We start from the raw sequence: 20,000 nt of genomic DNA on the forward strand, positions 1-20,000 counted from the left end.
AAACAGGAAGAGACAACTTCTTGAATACGCAAACAGACCCCACCCTCCCCAGAAAGGAATACAGGTTCATTGTTCTACTACAGATAAGATATAAGGGAGTACTCCAACTCCTATATTCCAAGTCTTCAAGGTAACACACACAGTTTACTTGCGGACATAAAATGAAAAAATAGAAAGAGTACAAATGGAAAAACACTAGGTGCTTTAAACATGACTATGAATGAAGAAATAACTCTTAAACCTATATGCATTCTCCACAGTATGTAAATACATTTTACAGAATATTTCTGTGTAAATAACGCATTTCACAACGTATATATCTGCGGCTTATAGTCCGGTGCGGCTAATACTGTATATTAGAGATGCGCGGATAGGCAATTATTTAATCCGCAACCGCATCAGAAAGTCGTCAACCATCCGCCATCCACCCGATCTAACATTTAATCAAAACCGCATCCGCCCGCACCCGCCCGTTGTTATATATCTAATATAGACGATGCAAGGCATTAGTGAGGTTATAAAGCTTTTGCCTGTTAAAGAAAGGAGACTGATCCAATACAGCACAGACATTCAATGCGTGCCACGCTGTCACGGCCCAGACGCACACCAGTGCGCAATCATATGGGAGCCGCGCTGAGCGCACCTCCAAGCGCGTGGAGGTGCGATGTCCCTCGCACCCGCAGCGGCTCCACCCGGGCTCGCGCCCGAGGCTTCAGCGCGCACCGCGGCGGCCATCCTACTCGTCGCGGCCTAGCCCTCGCGGCTCTCGCTGCCGGCGACGGCCGGGTATGGGCCCGACGCTCCAGCGCCATCCATTTTCAGGGCTAGTTGATTCGGCAGGTGGGTTGTTACACACTCCTTAGCGGGTTCCGACTTCCATGGCCACCGTCCTGCTGTCTATATCAACCAGGGTGAGCCCCACCCCTTTCGTGAGCGCACTGCGCGCGGAGTGACCCCTGTTACGCGCCCCCGGCAGCAGGGGTGGCGGGCAGGTAAGCAGTGACCCCTGTTACGAGCCCCCGGCCACGGGGGTGGCGGGCAGGTAAGCTGCGCGGGCAGGTAAGCTGCGCGGGCGGAGCGCGCGGAGTGACCCCTGTTACGAGCCCCCGGCCACGGGGGTGGCGGGCAGGTAAGCTGCGCGGGCGGAGCGCGCGGAGTGACCCCTGTTACGAGCCCCCGGCCACGGAGGTGGCGGGCAGGTAAGCTGCTTACCTGCTGCGCGTGACGCCGGCCGCGGCGGGGTGTCGGTGCGGTGGTGACCCTGGACGTGCGTCGGGCCCTTCTCGCGGATCACCTCAGCTACGGCTCCCGGTGGGGCCCTCTCGGGGGAAAGGGGCCTCGGTCCCGGACCCCGGCGAGGCGTCCCTTCTCCGCTCCGTAAAAGTGTCCATCTCTTTTTTTTTTTCTTCTTCTGTTGTGGCATATGCTGCAGGTGCCTGCTCGTTTTTCGTATGTGGGTAACAACATTTAACTATGTATATATATTTCCGAATTGGTTTAACTGCCACCCGCCTGAATCTATTTAAAATCTAATTTTTTTTTATTTCAACCGCCCGACCCGACCCGCGGATAAAATCTAATTTTTTTTTATTTCAACCGCCCGATCCGCGGATAATCCGCGGATCGGGCGGTTGTGTCCGCAAACCGCGTATCTCTACTGTATATGTAAAAGTATGTTTTTCTTCTAAAATTTAGTGGGTGCGACTAATATACCGGTGCACTCTATAGCCCGAAAATACGGTGTATATGAATACACCATATTTTTCGGAGTATAAGCCGCACCGGAGTATAAGTCGCACCAGCCGAAAATGCATAATAAAGAAGGAAAAAAACATATAAGTCGCACTGGAGTATAAGTCGCATTTTTGGGGGAAATGTATTTGATAAAAGCCAACACCAAGAATAGACATTTGAAAGGCAATTTAAAATAAATAAAGAATAGTGAACAACCGGCTGAATAAGTGTACGTTATATGAGGCATAAATAACCAACTGGTATGTTAACGTAACATATTATGGTAAGAGTCATTCAAATAACTATAACATATAGAACATGCTATACGTTTACCAAACAATCTGTCACTCCTAATCGCTAAATCCCATGAAATCTTATACGTCTAGTCCAGGGGTCGGCAACCTTTACCAGTCAAAGAGCCATTTTGACCAGTTTCACAAATTAAAGAAGACAATGGGGGCCACAAAAATCTGTTGAAATTTAAAATGAAATAACACTGCATACAAAGTTTTTTTTTTGCTTTGTGCTATGTATGAACCAAGGGTTTCAGACACGCGGCCCACACCTTAATATGAAAATTGAATGTTAGTGCGGCCCGCGGGTTTTATATGAATGGCGCTTGACAGCAACCCTCCCGATTTTTCCGGCAGACTACGAATTTCCGGGCAACAATTCTCTCGAATGTGCCGTGATGGTACAGCATTTAGCGCCCACTACAACCAGCGTGCCGGCTCAGCCACATGTTGTATGGGGCTTCTGCTTGCTCACGTAAGTGACAGCAAGGCATACTTGGTCAACAACCACACAGGTTACACTGACGGTGGCGGTATAAAAAACTTTAACACTCTTACTAATAATGCGCCACACTGTGAACCCACACCAAACAAGAATGACAAACACATTTCGGGAGAACATCTGCACCGTAACACAACATAAACCCAACAGAACAAATACCCAGAATCCCATGCAGCCCTAACTCTTCCGGGCTACATTATACACCCCCGCTACCAAACCCCGCCCACCTCAACCGACGCACAGTGTAACCTGTATGGCTGTTGACCAAGCATGCCTTGCTGTCACTTACGTGTGCAAGCAGAAGATGCATGTAAGAAGAGGCTGGGCTGGCACGCTGTTTGTACAGATTGTAGAGGGCATTAAATGCTGTACCATCATGGCACGCCCTTATTATTATCGTAAGGGTGAAAATCGGAGAATATTATTCCCGGGAGTTTTCTGCGAGAAGCACTGAAATCCGGAAGTCTCCCAGGAAAACCGGGGGGGTCGGCAAGTATGCAGCTGAGTGATCAAAGAGCCGCATGTGGCTCCGGAGCCGCGGGTTGCCGACCAAGTCTCTTACGTGAATGAGCTAAATAATATTATTTGATATTTTACGCTAATGTGTTAATCATTGGAAATGCAATAATATCGCAAACAAAGTTCAGTTACTAATCAATAATTTAGTAAACGCACTCATAAACAACTTAACATAGTGCACCATTTACTCTTCTGTAGTTTAACCAGTTGTTTAAACAAAAAAATTTTCGGATGACAATATTGATCTTCAAAATGAATTCACATTCAGCCGGTAGTTGCAACTTGATGCTCTTGTTTGTGTAGTACAGTTGGTTCATCCTTGCTGTAATTGTGCCTCTAAGTCGCTCCTGAGTATAAGTCGCACCCCCCGGCCAAACTATGAAAAAACTGCGACTTATAGTCCGAAAAATACGATAAATGTGTAATCGCCTCATGATATCATTACACAATTACCTAAATATTTGATCATATTTTTTAAGGTAAAAAATATGTATTACTTCAATAAGTCAAGGTGATAAGTAGATATTTAAGTATTTAGCTTTATTTTTACAAAAAAAACTATAGAATATCCATCCATCCATCCATTTTCTACCGCTTATTCCCTTTGGGGTCGCGGGGGGCGCTGGAGCCTATCTCAGCTACAATCGGGCGGAAGGCGGGGTACACCCTGGACAAGTCGCCATCTCATAATGAAATGTAAAAGATATGCACTCGATGATTTTGATCCGTCAAAATGACAAGAATGATTACTTTAAGAAAGAAGTCTTGCGTTTCTTTACGTACTTTATTGACCTCTTTTTCCTGGCTTTTGTGGGTCACATGACATGATATGGCGGGCCAAATGTAGCCCCCAGGCCTGCAATTTAAAAGCTTTATATTGTGGTATTACACTCATTTGTTTTTTTCCCCCTCCCGGCTAAGATGTTATGTTCAGATACTTTAACACACGTTGTTGCTATGGTTACCTGACTTGTAGGCACGAGCCTGTTCTAAAAATAGCACGCATGCATTGTTATTATTCCCATCAACCATAAGTTCCATCCTGGTGAAGAGGGAAGAACTCAAGAAAAAGGGTTTTGGTCGGAGTTTAATGGAAAAAAAAAAATTAAAGACCCAAGCCAAATGCAATCCTGAAAATCAGGAGCACCATTCAGGGGAGAAAGAGCCAGAGCTTTGTTTTTCTCACCGCCATTTGAGTGACGTGCTCGCCAATGAAAATGGTTGAGCCTAGAGTTTGTTCGTCTCTCAAACAGGTCTCACTCTGTGCATCGTGGAATTTCACAATCTTTGTCTCGGTGGGCGGAGCGCCGGCTTTAACACACCGACCGAGAGCCTCGCATCTCGCCAGTGAGAAGGTCCGCAAAGTAGGGAAAAGTAAAAGGAAAAAAATATGATTACAAAGCTAAATGTTGTGGTGATATTTCATCTTCAAATCGGATGGGCAATATGAGCCCATCAACGCGGACGAACGAGCGAGAATGACGTGATCACGTGACGGCAACAGACAAAAAGACAACCCGTTTTTCCAACTGTGGAAAAAAATGCACTTTTAGATTTTTTCAAGTTAGATTTTTGCTTACAGAAATTAGTCTATTTTTTTTTTGTGTGTGTTTATTTATGATAAAGTTATTTACCTTCCAGTTACAGTACAATAATAAACACCTGTACGGTAATGAGGAATAAACGTTTGTATCCTTTAAAATTATTACTATATTATTATATAGTTTATATATTATTATATTATTATTAATCATTATTATTATAATGATTGCATTATAAACACTGTATAGTTTTTATGGATTATTTTTTTCAGTTTGTGATTATAATTTTTTCCTTCTTTATTATGCATTTTCGGCAGGTGCGACTTATACTCCGAAAAATACGGTAATCATCATAGTATATACATTTAATTATTTACATTATTTACAATTTATGCGGCTATGATTTAGAAATACACAACTTTTTAGATTTTAGCAGACACATTAGGTACATTCATACTTGCCAACCTTGAGACCTCCGATTTCGGGAGGTGGGGGGCGTGGTCGGGGGCGGGGCGTGGTTAAGAGGGGAGGAGTATATTGACAGCTAGAATTCAGCAAGTCAAGTATTTCATACATATATATATATATATATATATAGATATCTACATCCTGAAAATATGCAAACAAAACTGTGTTTAGATAATTGATACTTCAAACTTGCATAAATAAATCTGAAGGAATATAACATAACTTGGCTTCTGAGAGTTTCAAAATGTAATGAATAAAATGCTAAAGTTGTTGATAAACAAGCAATTATTTTAATAATTAAATATGGTCATTTTAAATGAATTATTATGATAATTTAAAATCAATTATTTCAAATATTTTTATTTTAATGTATAATTCTATGGCTGGATGTAGTAAGGAGTCAGGAAAAAATACAAATAAAAATACAATTAATTTTGATGTTTTTGCAAAATATAGTAAAAATTTATTTAGTTTTTTTTTAAAATTAATAACTATATTTATTTTTAGGTAAGATAAACATAATAATACAATTTATCTCTAGTCTGGATGATTTAATTCTTGTCACCCTGTTGTCCTCCCTTCATGAAAAAAGGCTGTCCTCACTCAGGTCCGCATGGAGCTGGAGGGGGCGTGGCTTCCAGCTACGGCTGAAAATCGGGATATTTTTGGGAGAATATTTGTCCCGGGAGGTTTTCGGTAGAGGCGCTGAATTTCGGGAGTCTCCCGGAAAATTCGGGAGGGTTGGCAAGTATGTTATAATGTAGACAAAAGCGCTGAGTCTGTCTGCAGAAAGTCAAATAATTGTTAAAGTAAATTTATTGCGTATTGTTCTAATGTTTGATTGAAAGTTGAAAGGTAACATTGTCAGAATAATTGTGTCTAAGTTATCACAAAACTTTGTGTTTCAATGAGTTCACGGCGAGAAGCCAAAAGCTGTCTTTGAACCTACCAAGCAGAAGGCTTGTAAAACTCCACTGTGTCGGAATGGGAAGCAACATGAAGGTGTTATGTTTCTTTCATGTATTGTAATCAACAGAAATATATTGTCTTGACCCAAGAACTACAAAGCGGAGAGGAAGCATGGCCAGACTCCCCTCAAGACGACCTTTTCTGTGAACTATTTACGACCTTTTCTTTGAACTATTGTAATAAAAGGTGATGGCTGTTTACGACCCTCGTCCCTTAGAAACAGCTGTTGCCATGTAATCAGGGAAAGTCCAAATAAAAAGAGTAGGCGTACAATCTTTCGCCAGAGCGTGATGGAGCCCAGACGCGCTCTCCTCAATTGAGCTAAATTTAATTCTGTCTCTGTTTAATTATTTGCTCCTTGTCTCGTTTAATAGATGTCATCAGTGTTTGAACCTGGCTTCTTTCACTCATTGTTTGTTTTATGCGTTTTTATGTATAAAATATAAAAATCGTAAATCGAATCACTTTATTTGGAGAGAAAAATCGATATTAGATTCTTCCTCAAAATCGTACAGCTCTGCTTCCAAGTGCAGAAAGTCGGCTTATCAATTACTCAAAAACTAATTGATATTTTGGGAAATAACAGCCAGATTAATTTTAAGAGGCAAAGAAATACATAAAGAGAACTTATTAGTGACAATTTTGAGAAGTGGTTGAGTTCGTCCCTGAGCAAGGTGTGAGCCCAAGTTCTGTACTCAAGTTCTTAAGTGGGGCTTTAAGTACATTATGCTTGAGGAAGGTACTTTTTTGAAACCTTTATTTTGTTCGCTCACTTAGACCAGATGTGGCGCACCGTGCTGTTATTGTGAAGGGAGGGAGTGTGAGAGCAAGCCCCACTTAAGTACTTTTAGTTTTGCTTGATTTGACTGATTTGATTTGGTAGCTATTTATTGCAACTTTCCGATAGCTAACATTAGCATTATCATTTTGATTTGAGCATCGAAAGTCCGCTACTAGTCCAGCAGTAACAGAGCCGAAATCCTTTTTCATCTTTAACCTCACGCCAGCGAGTGAAAGCCGGGCCAATGTTGATCCTTGACTGTCCTTTTATCCGGGTAGCCTCCCTTTTTTTCAGTTTTTTGGCCCTTTATACAAAACTTTTAATTTCTTTGGTTGTTTCGTAGTACTTCTGTCTTTTTAACAAATGGGAAAAGGGGGGTGACGTATGCCGTAAAGCATGGGTGTCAAACGCGTACTTGATCAACAGCGATACAGGTTACACTGAGGGTGGCGATATAAACAACTTTAACACTATTAGAAATATACGCCACACTGTGAATTTGGTGAATCCTACAGATGCTACAAGGAATGTGTGTGTGTGTGGGGGGTGGTGTTGGTGGTAGTGGGGGGTGTATTTTGTAGCGTCTCGGAAGAGTTAGTGCTGCAAAGGGTTCTGGGTATTTGTTCTGTTGTGTTTATGTTGTGTTACGGTGCGGACGTTCTCCCGAAATGTGTTTGTCATTCTTGTTTGGTGTGGATTCACAGTGTGGCGTATATTTCTAACAATGTTAAAATTGTTTATTCAGGCACCCTCAGTGTAACCTGTATTGCTTTTGATCAAGTATGCCTTGCATTCACTTGTGTGTGTGGACAGAAGCCGCACATATCCCTGTGACTGGGCCGGCACGGTGTTAGAATGGATGAAAAGCGGACGTTAAAGGGGAACATTATCACAATTTCAGAATTGTTAAAACCGTTAAAAATCAGTTCCCAGTGGCTTATTATATTTTTCGAAGTTTTTTTCAAAATTTTACCCATCACGCAATATCCCTAAAAAAAGCTTCAAAGTGCCTGATTTTAACCATCATTATACACACCCGTCCATTTTCCTGTGACGTCACATAGTGATGCCAACACAAACAAACACGGCGGAAAGAACAGCAAGCTATAGCGACATTAGCTCGGATTCAGACTCGGATTTCAGCGGTTTAAGCGATTCAACAGATTACGCATGTATTGAAACGGATGGTTGTAGTGTGGAGGCAGGTAGCGAAAACCAAATTGAAGAAGAAACTGAAGCTATTGAGCCATATCGGTTTGAACCGTATGCAAGCGAAACCGACGAAAACGACACGACAGCCAGCGACACGGGAGAAAGCGAGGACGAATTCGGCGATCGCCTTTTAACCAACGATTGGTATGTGTTTGTTTGGCATTAAAGGAAACTAACAACTATGAACTAGGTTTACAGCATATGAAATACATTTGGCAACAACATGCACTTTGATAGTGCAGACAGCCCAATTTTCATCAATTAATATATTCTGTAGACATACCCTCATGTCAGCAGGCCAGGGAAGCTAGGGTCGATATTCTTCTCTTGCTCATCTTCGGGACGGTGTGAGCCAAGACATCCAGGGGGGTTTAGCTCGCTCGCCATTGCTTGCCGTGCTACCGAGGTCCTTTGTCCCTGAATTGCTCACACACTCCGGCAGATTCAATGGGGGTCTGGCGGCAGATTTCTTTGACTTCATCGTTGGAAATGCATCTGCTTTGAGTGTCGCAGGATATCCACACATTCTTGCCATCTCTGTCGTAGCATAGCTTTCGTCGGTAAAGTGTGCGGAACAAACGTCCAATTTCTTGCCACTTTGGCATCTTTGGGCCACTGGTGCAACTTGAATCCGTCCCTGTTCGTGTTGTTACACCCTCCGACAACACACCGACGAGGCATGATGTCTCCAAGGTATGGAAAACAGTCGAAAAAACGGAAAATAACAGCTGATTTGACTCTGTGTTTGAGAAAATGGCGGATTGCTTCCCGATGCGACGTCACGTTGTGACGTCATCGCTCCGAGAGCGAATATTAGAAAGGCGTTTAATTCGCCAAAATTCACCCATTTAGAGTTCGGAAATCGGTAAAAAAAATATATGGTCTTTTTTCTGCAACATCAAGGTATATATTGACGCTTACATAGGTCTGGTGATAATGTTCCCCTTTAATGGCAGTGCCTTTAAGGCACGCCCCCAAGACTGTGATCCGGGTGGACTACGAGATATAATGACTGATGAACACCTTCGTTGGATAATGAAGGTTGCCTCAGCTCAGAACCTGAGCCCCGACATTAATGAACTAGCATCCAAGAAAAGATGGCAGGTATCTGGCTTGGGCACATCAGATTAGATCAGTGTGTTGCAAACTGAGCAGTTTAAAGTCCAGAACGGTTGGTTTATTCATTGTTATTTTATTTTCAAATGTATTAGCCTGTGGAAAAAGTTAATGTTGATATTTACCTCAGAAGGCTGCAAATAGAAAAGAAGGCATTCAATTTTTAGAGCCCGCATGGCCCATTGCAAAAGGACTCCCGAAGGGAGTCCTTATGCAATGGGACATAAGGACCTATTGAATTTCTAAGGTTTTATTATTATTATTATTATTATTATTATAATACCGGCCGCCTCTTTGAGCTGCAATTTGACCCACTTAACATGCTTCAAAACTCACCATATTTGACGCACACATCAGGGCTAGCAAAAATTGCCTTTTGATGAAAAAACCAAACCCCAAAAATAAAAATTGCGCTCTAGCGCCCCCTAGGAAAAAAAAAAACTAGACTGCCTGTAACTCCCACTAGGAAGGTCGGAGAGACATGAAACAAAAACCTTTATGTAGGTGTGACTTAGACCTAGATTTCATAATAGTATATTCTCGGGCAAAAATCAACAGGAAGTTGGCAATTCCCCCTTCAAGACAAAAAAGTACTAAAAAACAGTCACTTTTGTCTCTTTGAGCTGTAATTTGACCCCCTTAACATGCTTCAAAACTCACCAAACTGAACACACACATCAGGACTGGCTAAAATTGCGATCTAATGTAAAAACCGAACCCCAAATCTCAAAATTGTGCTCTACCGCAATTTTTTAATAAAACGCAGAAAAAACTGCTCCTCGGAAGAAAAAAATGACAATACTGCCTGTAACTCCCACTGGGAAAGTCGGAGAGACATGAAACAAAAACCTCTATGTAGGTCTTACTTAGACCTACATTTCATAGATTGACAACCCCCAGCAAAAATCAACAGGAAGTTTGCTATTCCCCCTTCAAAACAATTTTTTTTGTAAAAACCGGTCACCTTCCTTCAAAAACTATCTCCTCTGAGCGCGTTTGTCGTTTCGGCTTCAAACTAACACAGGAGAGAGATTGAACCCTTCCAAATAAAAGTTATCGAAATAATTTTTCTAACTGCTCCGGTTTTGATTTTATGAGCCTTCAAAGAACCGCTGCGCTGATGCTGCTGCGCTGATGCTGCTGCGCTGCTGTTTTCTCAAGATGGCTGCTTAAAAGCAGGAAGCACCAGCGTGCCCACACAATGCAGACAAGGTAGGTACACTAGACAAAAGTATTGGGACAATTCGGACTAAAAGTAGACAAAAGTATTGGGACACTTAGGACTACCACTGAACAAAAGCATTGGGCAACTGGACAAAAGTATTGGGACACTTACACTGGACAAAAGTATTGGGACACTTGGGACTAAAACTTGACAAAAGTATTGGGACACTTAGTACTAGCACCTGCCAAATACGCGGGCCCGACCAACGCTGCTTGCAGCTTTAATTATTTAAATTGTATTTGATATGCCATTGATATTTTATTATTATTATTATTATTATTTGAAACTCGATTTTACATGTCACTATAAAGTTATATAAGCCTTGCTTGTTCAATATTCAATGCAAAACTTGTTTGGGTCCCTATTAAAAGGTTAATGTGTTCAGTTTTACAATTTTTGTGGGTTCCTGCCACCCTCCACAAAGTCAGTACAGACCCCCTCTGGCCATGACAGAGGTGTCATTTAACCAGTTCTAGGTCCATGCATCATCTCAAAAGTTTTGAAAATATTTCATGAAAGTGGAAAAGTTACTTAGTGCAGCTTTGAATTCTAAACAATCAACAATAAAAGTTAGAACGTAATACACAAATTCAGTTCACAAAAAGGGTGAACATTTTCTGTGGCAGCTTGAAGCGTCAGACCATTAGTGGGTCCAGACTTCTTCCGAATCATCAATTTGTGCAAGTGTGTTGAAGCGTGAAGCGGCAGAGAGGAGCTGAAATGCTTTAAGTCTTGACTTTCAAGTGGGTCCATGGAGTCACGTCAGTACCAGCGAGGTGTTCTTGAATCGGATCAATTAAAGCTGGCAGAGTACGAGGAGGGGGGATGTGCTCTTCCTCTCTTTAGACGACGTGACATCCATCTTTAGAATGTTCTTCCACCCGTGGCGGGGTTCTGTTGACTAAATATTTAGCTGGCGTGTCGTCTCCCGCTGTTGTGCTAATCTAAACGCTTAAATGGGTTCCGTGGAGCGTGAGCCCGCCTCGGGGTTCTGCCTCTCGTTCCCTTTTGTTCTCTTTCTGCGAGCGCGTTTTATTTTCGTCCGAGCGTGTTCCTGCCTCCACTCTGGACCCTTTCGAGGCCCGCGCTGACAAAAGAGGCTGTTTTGTGCGACCTTTTGCGCGCACGCCGACTGGAAAACTCCCGTGTTGACGCTCCGGGCTCTCAGAGGGACTCGTGGTGACATCTTTGTGACGTCTCGTGAACGCTGACGCGGCATCACTTCAGCTTCTCATGCCGTGAAACTTCAAATCAGTGGCAAACTTCTCTTTAGCCTTTGAAATAATATTGGTGTCAGGTTCAAACACTGATGACATCTACAAACCCCGTTTCCATATGAGTTGGGAAATTGTGTTAGATGTAAATATAAACGGAATACAATGATTTGCAAATCCTTTTCAACCCATATTCAGTTGAATATGCTACAAAGACAACATATTTGATGTTCAAACTCATAAACTTAGAATTTCATGGCTGTGTTACACTGTGTTACATGGCCTTTCCTTTTAACAACACTCAGTAAACGTTTGGGAACTGAGGAGACACATTTTTGAAGCTTCTCAGGTGGAATTCTTTCCCATTCTTGCTTGATGTACAGCTTAAGTTGTTCAACAGTCCGGGGGTCTCCGTTGTGGTATTTTAGGCTTCATAATGCCCCACACATTTTTAATGGGAGACAGTTCTGGACTACAGGCAGGCCAGTCTAGTACCCACACTCTTTTACTATGAAGTCACGTTGATTTAACACGTGGCTTGGCATTGTCTTGCTGAAATAAGCAGGGGCGTCCATGGTAATGTTGCTTGGATGGCAACATATGTTGCTCCAAAACCTATATGTACCTTTCAGCATTAATGGCGCCTTCACAGATGTGTAAGTTACCCATGTCTTGGGCACTAATACACCCCCATACCATCACACATGCTGGCTTTTCAACTTTGCGCCTATAACAATCCGGATGGTTCTTTTCCTCTTTGGTCCGGAGGACACGACGTCCACAGTTTCCAAAAACAATTTGAAATGTGGACTCGTCAGACCACAGAACACTTTTCCACTTTGTATCAGTCCATCTTAGATGAGCTCAGGCCCAGCGAAGCCGACAGCGTTTCTGGGTGTTGTTGATAAACGGTTTTCGCCTTGTATAGGAGAGTTTTAACTTGCACTTACAGATGTAGCGACCAACTGTAGTTACTGACAGTGGGTTTCTGAAGTGTTCCTGAGCCCATGTGGTGATATCCTTTACACACTTTACACACTGATGTCGCTTGTTGATGCAGTACAGCCTGAGAGATCGAAGGTCACAGGCTTAGCTGCTTACGTGCAGTGATTTCTCCAGATTCTCTGAACCCTTTGATGATATTACGGACTGTAGATGGTGAAATTCCTAAATTCCTTGCAATAGCTGGTTGAGAAAGGTTTTTCTTAAACTGTTCAACAATTTGCTCACGTATTTGTTGACAAAGTGGTGACCCTCGCCCCATCCTTGTTTGTGAAAGACTGAGCATTTTTTGGGAAGCTGTTTTTATACCCAATCATGGCACCCACCTGTTCCCAATTAGCCTGTTCACCTGTGGGATGTTCCAAATAAGTGTTTGATGAGCATTCCTCAACTTTATCAGTATTTATTGCCACCTTTCCCAACTTCTTTGTCACGTGTTGCTGGCATCCAATTCTAAAGTTAATGATTATTTGCAAAAAAAAAAGTTTATCAGTTTGAACATCAAATATGTTGTCTTTGTAGCATATTCAACTGAATATGGGTTGAAAATGATTTGCAAATCATTGTATTCCGTTTATATTTACATCTAACACAATTTCTCAACTCATATGGAAACGGGGTTTGTATTAAACAAGACAAGAAGCAAAGAATCAAACAGAGACAGAATTCAATTTGGACTCAATATTGAGGAGAGTCGTCTGTACGCTGTACCCTTGGACAGTATCTCAGCACGCTCTGCCAAAAGATTGCATGCCTCCTTCTTTTATTTTGGACCCTCCCCGACCACCTGGCCACCGCTGTTTCCAAAAGACAAAGGTCGCGAAAAAGTTCACAGAAAAGGTCGTAAACAATTCACAGAAAAGATCAGTTCAAAAAGAGTTTGTAAAGTAGTTCAAAAAGAGGTCTATAAAATAGTTCAAAAAGAGGTCGTCTGGAAATTGGGCAGACCCTGTCATCTCTCTGCTCTGAAGTCCTTGGGCCAGAACAACATCCTTCTGTGTATTACCATACATGAGAGAACACAGGAACTTCAGCTTCTCATGCTGTGAAACTTCAAATCAGTGGCAAACTTCTCTTTAGCCTTTGAAATAATATTTGTGTCAGGTTCAAACACTGATGACATCTATTAAACAAGACAAGAAGCAAAGAATCAAACAGAGACAGAATTCAATTTGGACTCAATATTGAGGAGAGTCGTCTGTACACTGTACCCTTGGACAGTATCTCAGCACACTCTGCCAAAAGATTGCATGCCTCCTTCTTTTATTTTGGACCCTCCCCGACTACCTGGCCACCGCTGGTTCCAAAAGACAAAGGTCGCGAAAAAGTTCACAGAAAAGGTCGTAAACAATTCACAGAAAAGGTCAGTTCAAAAAGAGTTTGTAAAGTAGTTCAAAAAGAGGTCTATAAAATAGTTCAAAAAGAGGTCGTCTGGAAATTGGGCAGATCCTGTCATCTCTCTGCTCTGAAGTCCTTGGGCCAGAACAACATCCTTCTGTTGATTACCATATATCAGGGGTCGGCAACCCGCGGCTCTTTGATCACTCTGATGCGGCTCAGCAGCTTACTTGCTGAACCCCCCAATTTTCCCGTGAGACTTCCGGATTTCAGTGCCTCTCGCAGAAAACTCCCGGGCGGGATATATATTAACCGATTATCACTCTTACAACTTTAACAAGGGCGTGCCATGATGGTACAACATTTGGCGCTCTCTACAATCTGTATTAACAGCGTGCCGGCCCGACACTTGTTATACAAAATACATCTTCTGCTTGCACACGTATGAAACAGCAAGGCATACTTGGTCAACAGCCACACAGGTTACACTGACGGTGGTCATATAAAACAACTTTAACACTCTTACTAATAATGCGCCACACTTTGAACCAAAACCAAACAAGAATGATAAACACATATCTGCACCTTAACACAACATAAACACAACAGAACAAACACCCAGAATCCCATGCAGCCCTGACTCTTCCGGGCTACATTATACACCCCCCCTCGCTACCACCAAACCCCGCCCCCACCCCAACCCTGCTCCCTCACACATCAACCCCCCCCCCTCTCTCTCTCTCTCTGTGCGTCGGTTGAGGTGGGTGGGGTTTGGTAGCGGGGGTGTATAATGTATTCCCGGAAGAGTTAGGGCTACATGGGATTCTGGGTATTTGTCCTGTTGTGTTTATGTTGTGTTACGGTGCAGATGTTCTCCCGAAATGTGTTTGTCATTCTTGTTTGGTGTGGGTTCACAGTGTGGCGCATTATTAGTAAGAGTGTTAAAGTTTTTTTTATACCGCCAACGTCAGTGTAAACTGTGTGGCTGTTGAGCAAGTATGCCTTGCTGTCTCCTACGTGAACAAGCGAAAGCCCCATACAACGTGTGGCTGATCAGGCACGCTGTTGGTAGTGGTTGCTAAATGCTGTACCATCACGGTACGCATGACGCTGACAAGCGCCAATCGGTCAAAATCCGCGTGCCGCACCAGCTATCAAATTCCACATAAAGGTGTGGGCAGCGTGTCTAAGACCCCTAGTTTATACAACGCAAAGCAAAAAAGAAAACTTTGTATGCAGTGTTATTTCTTTTAAAATTTCAAAATATTTTTGCGGCTCCCATTGTTTTCTATAATTTGTGAAACTGGTCAAAATGGCTCTTTGACTTGTAAAGGTTGCCGACCCCTGCCATACATGAAAGAGCACAGGAACACCTTCATCTTGCTTTCCCCCTCCCCCACACTGGAGTTTTACGAGTCTTACTCTTGGTAGGTTTCAAAGACAGCCTTTTTGTCTTCTTGTCAGGAACACAATGTATTACAAAGCTTTTGTGATAATTTAGAAACAATTATTCTAACAATTTGAACCATCGCTTTCAAGACATTTCAAGTCAACCAACATTTTTTCAAATTAATTCCCCATTTTTTGGTTGTTCAAAGCAAGAAGATCAAGAACCACAGACATGCTGTTAAGCCACTAGGGGGCGTAGTTGCTGATTGTATTGTACCATATGTCCCGGCCAGAAATCTGACAACCAAACAATTACACAAGGCGACTCGGTAAAGAATCTGGGTATTATTTTCGACCCAATTTTCTCGTTTGAGTCACACATTAAGAGTGTTACTAAAACGGCCTTTTTTCATCTCCGTAATTACGCTAAAATTCGTTCCATTTTGTCCACTAGCGACGCTGAGATCATTATTCATGCGTTCGTTACGTCTCGTCTCGATTACTGTAACGTATTAGTTTCGGGTCTCCCTATGTCTAGCATTAAAAGATTACAGTTTGTAGTGTCTTCGCTGCGCTGTCCGTTTTGGGAGAATCTCGAAGGAAAGACATTGCCAAGTTGCTCCAGCCAGGAAAAAAATCAATTCGGATTAGAATGTTTAAATTGTACACTCCAATTGTCTATATCTCTTCGTGAAATTCATTATTCTTTGCCATGCAGAATAGACTGCGTCTCCAAGATGTTGTCCTGTTTGCGATTTAGTCCAAAATCTGAGTCTGTGTGCCCACAAATTTGATGTATCTAAGGTCCAGGTTTTTTCCGTTAAGTACTGCAAGCACACTAATGCATGCATAATAATTTAAGTAGAATAGGATACAAATACAGTTGGTTATAAATAGCATAGGTAAATAGGAATAGAATGTAAATAAAGTAAAATAAATAGAAACATAGAATAGAATGGCTGCAGCTGTGCTCAGCATCCTGGTGGGTGATAGTGTTTTCTTACCTGGCACCTCTGTATTCATTAATTTGTATGTGTGGGATGTAACATTGTCTTTTAAAGCTGTAAAACAGTTGTGTTGCATTGGAAAACCCATCCATCCATCCATCCATCCATCCATCTTCTTCCGCTTATCCGAGGTGGGGTCGCGGGGGCAGCAGCCTAAGCAGGGAAGCCCAGACTTCCCTCTCCCCAGCCACTTCGTCCAGCTCTTCCTGTGGGACCCCGAGGCGTTCCCAGGCCAGCCGGGAGACATAGTCTTCCCAACGTGTCCTGGGTCTTCCCCGCGGCCTCCTACCGGTCGGACGTGCCCTAAACACCTCCCTAGGGAGGCGTTTGGGTGACATCCTGACCAGATGCCCGAACCACCTCATCTGGCTCCTCTCCATGTGGAGGAGCAGCGGCTTTACTTTGAGCTCCCCCCGGATGGCAGAGCTTCTCACCCTATCTCTAAGGGAGAGCCCCGCCACCCGGCGGAGGAAACTCATTTCGGCCGCTTGTACCGTTAATCTTGTCCTTTCGGTCATAACCCAAAGCTCATGACCATAGGTGAGGATGGGAACGTAGATCGACCAGTAAATTGAGAGCTTTGCCTTACGGCTCAGCTCCTTCTTCACCACAACGGATCGATACAGCGTCCGCATTACTGAAGACGCCGCACCGATCCGCCTGTCGATCTCACGATCCACTCTTCCCTCACTCGTGAACAAGACTCCGAGGTACTTGAACTCCTCCACTTGGGGCAAGATCTCCTCCCCATCATTGGAAAACCGATTTATAAATAAAGTTTGATTTGGTTAGTGGTCAGCATGTTTGCTGCACAATCAGGAGATAGACCGAGGCTTTTCAGATGGAGGCAAGGGGGCAAATCTGACCCGGTAATGACACCATACCAGCCCCCGAGTTCAGTTCCAAACTTGGGAGACGAGCATTTTTCCAGCCAATTCGTAAACACTCTAAAGTGTTAGGAACTTGGACCACATCGAAAGACTTTTGCATTGACATTTTAACCTTGCTAGAAAACCTAGAACACATGGGTCCAAACTTGGGATTTACGTAACTGAGGCGTCCCTCAAGGCACCCTAGTAAGTCCTCTCCTTACTGGCAGTTAGAAATGTCTTTTGTAAGACGGTTTATGTAACTAATGTGATGCTGTAGCTTGTTTTATTTGTTCAACGTCTTTAGTTAAACTAGCGGTGTTCCTCAAGGTTCCATTTGAAGTCCTCTCTTTTTCATCTTTTGGGCTATTCAACTGGTGGCCCGGGAGTTGAGTTAAAAAAACTTGTGAGATGTCACAGGTTCCTAAAAACTAGACAGCACTCTTTGACTAGATTTTTTTTTGTAGAAAAGTACTTAAAAACAGCAGAGTGGTCCTGTAACTCTGACTAAATGAATGGACCAAATTCAAATTCCACTGGTTCTCCAAAATCGGCCAAAAAAGACTAATAGTGAAGGGAGAAGTCCAACCCCATGGTCCTGGACTTTCTGGAAATTAGGCCCTCGAAACAATTTAGTTGGACATTCTTGAGACAGAGGGTTCGGATCTCTGTTTGGGTGTCTTTGTGTGCAGGTGGCATGTTCTCCTGGTGTGCGTGTTTGTTGTTTCCTGGTACTCAGGCTTCCTCCCAAATTCCAAAAACGTCAGCTCACTTGAAGACTCTAACTCGGCCGTAGACGACAATAATTTATTGATTATGTCTTTGCCGTCCTCCCCTCAGGGTATCAGCAGCCTGTTCAGCTCTCTGAAGGTGGTCCGTTTGTTGCGTTTGGGCCGGGTGGCCAGGAAACTGGACCACTACCTGGAGTACGGAGCTGCTGTTCTAGTTCTCCTGGTCTGCGTCTTTGGACTGGTGGCACACTGGCTAGCCTGCATCTGGTAAACACGTTTTTCTTCCTGGTCGTTGAACTCTTCGAATGTGGTCAGCATTCAGAGATGATTCTCTTATAGTTCCCGACTTCTCCTGACCAGGTACAGCATCGGAGACTACGAGGTCATCGACGAGGCCACCAACACCATTAAGATGGACAGCTGGCTGTACCAGCTGGCCATCAACATCGGGTCGCCGTACCGCTACAACGCCAGCGGTTCTGGCCAATGGGAGGGCGGTCCCGGCAAGGATTCTCTGTACATCACCTCGCTTTACTTCACCATGACCAGCTTGACCACCATCGGCTTCGGGAACATCGCTCCCACCACAGATGGGGAGAAGATCTTCTCGGTGGCTATGATGATGGTGGGATGTAAGTGTGCAGCCTCGCCATCTTACTGATGCTTCTTTAATTAGTTAATTATTATAATTAATTCATTTTAATTGATTAATCACGGATTATTTTGCTTTCAAAATTAAAATTGGTTTTAGAAAATATTTGGATACAAATGCAATTGTGTAGTAAGACAGTAAGTACAGTAAGTCTTTGCAATAATATCGCAAACAAAGTTCAGTTACTAATCAATAATTTAGTAAACACACTCATAAACAACTTAACATAGTGCACCATTTACTCTTCTGTAGTTTAACCAGTTGTTTAAACAAAACTTTTTTCGGATGACAATATTGATCTTGAAAATGAATTCCCATTCAGCCGGTAGTTGCAACTTGATGCTCTTGTTTGTGTAGTACAGTTGGTTCCTCCTTGCTGAAATTGTGCCTCTCCAAGGTATTGTACGACAAATCAGCTGTGGTGATATGAGTGACATCTTCTTGCGAGACTTGGTCTTGGTCTTGGTTTTGGTCTTGGTTTTGGTCTTGGATGATCTTGGATGTTAAGTGGTTTACATGTGGTGGCTGTCTGTTTAGCAAGCCTGTTTAGCAAGCAAGTTTAGCAAGCCTGGTTTACATGTGGTGGCTGTCTGTTTAGCAACTTGGTCTTGGTCTTGGATGATCTTGGATGTTAAGTGGTTTACATGTGGTGGCTGTCTGTTTAGCAAGCCTGTTTAGCAAGCAAGTTTAGCCTGTTTAGCAAGCCTGGTTTACATGTGGTGGCAGTCTGTTTAGCAACTTGGTCTTGGTCTTGGATGATCTTGGATGTTAAGTGGTTTACATGTGGTGGCTGTCTGTTTAGCAAGCCTGTTTAGCAAGCAAGTTTAGCCTGTTTAGCAAGCAAGTTTAGCCTGTTTAGCAAGCCTGGTTTACATGTGGTGGCTGTCTGTTTAGCAACTTGGTCTTGGTCTTAGTCTTGGATGATCTTGGATGTTAAGTGGTTTACATGTGGTGGCTGTCTGTTTAGCAAGCAAGTTTAGCCTGTTTAGCAAGCCTGGTTTACATGTGGTGGCTGTCTGTTTAGCAACTTGGTCTTGGTCTTGGTCTTGGATGATCTTGGATGTTAAGTGGTTTACATGTGGTGGCTGTCTGTTTAGCAAGCCTGTTTAGCAAGCAAGTTTAGCCTGTTTAGCAAGCCTGGTTTACATGTGGTGGCTGTCTGTTTAGCAACTTGGTCTTGGTCTTGGTCTTGGATGATCTTGGATGTTAAGTGGTTTACATGTGGTGGCTGTCTGTTTAGCAAGCCTGTTTAGCAAGCAAGTTTAGCCTGTTAAGCAAGCCTGGTTTACATGTGGTGGCTGTCTGTTTAGCAACTTGGTCTTGGTCTTGGTCTTGGATGATCTTGGATGTTAAGTGGTTTACATGTGGTGGCTGTCTGTTTAGCAAGCAAGTTTAGCCTGTTTAGCAAGCCTGGTTTACATGTGGTGGCTGTCTGTTT

The 20,000-nt window shown here is 43.0% G+C and overlaps 1 protein-coding gene across 1 annotated transcript in view; it reads left to right on the forward strand.

The window, feature by feature from the left end:
* kcnh5b (potassium voltage-gated channel, subfamily H (eag-related), member 5b) overlaps positions 1–20,000 on the forward strand; it is a 177,366-nt gene that overhangs the window by 50,098 nt on the left and 107,268 nt on the right. The window contains exons 8-9 of the mRNA XM_061987485.2: positions 18,020–18,177; positions 18,271–18,542. Coding sequence (XP_061843469.2) covers positions 18,020–18,177; positions 18,271–18,542 — 430 coding nt within the window. The remainder of the gene's footprint in view (positions 1–18,019; positions 18,178–18,270; positions 18,543–20,000) is intronic.

This window comes from Nerophis lumbriciformis, linkage group LG26 (genome assembly GCF_033978685.3).
Source record: "Nerophis lumbriciformis linkage group LG26, RoL_Nlum_v2.1, whole genome shotgun sequence".
NCBI classification, from domain to species: domain Eukaryota; kingdom Metazoa; phylum Chordata; class Actinopteri; order Syngnathiformes; family Syngnathidae; genus Nerophis; species Nerophis lumbriciformis.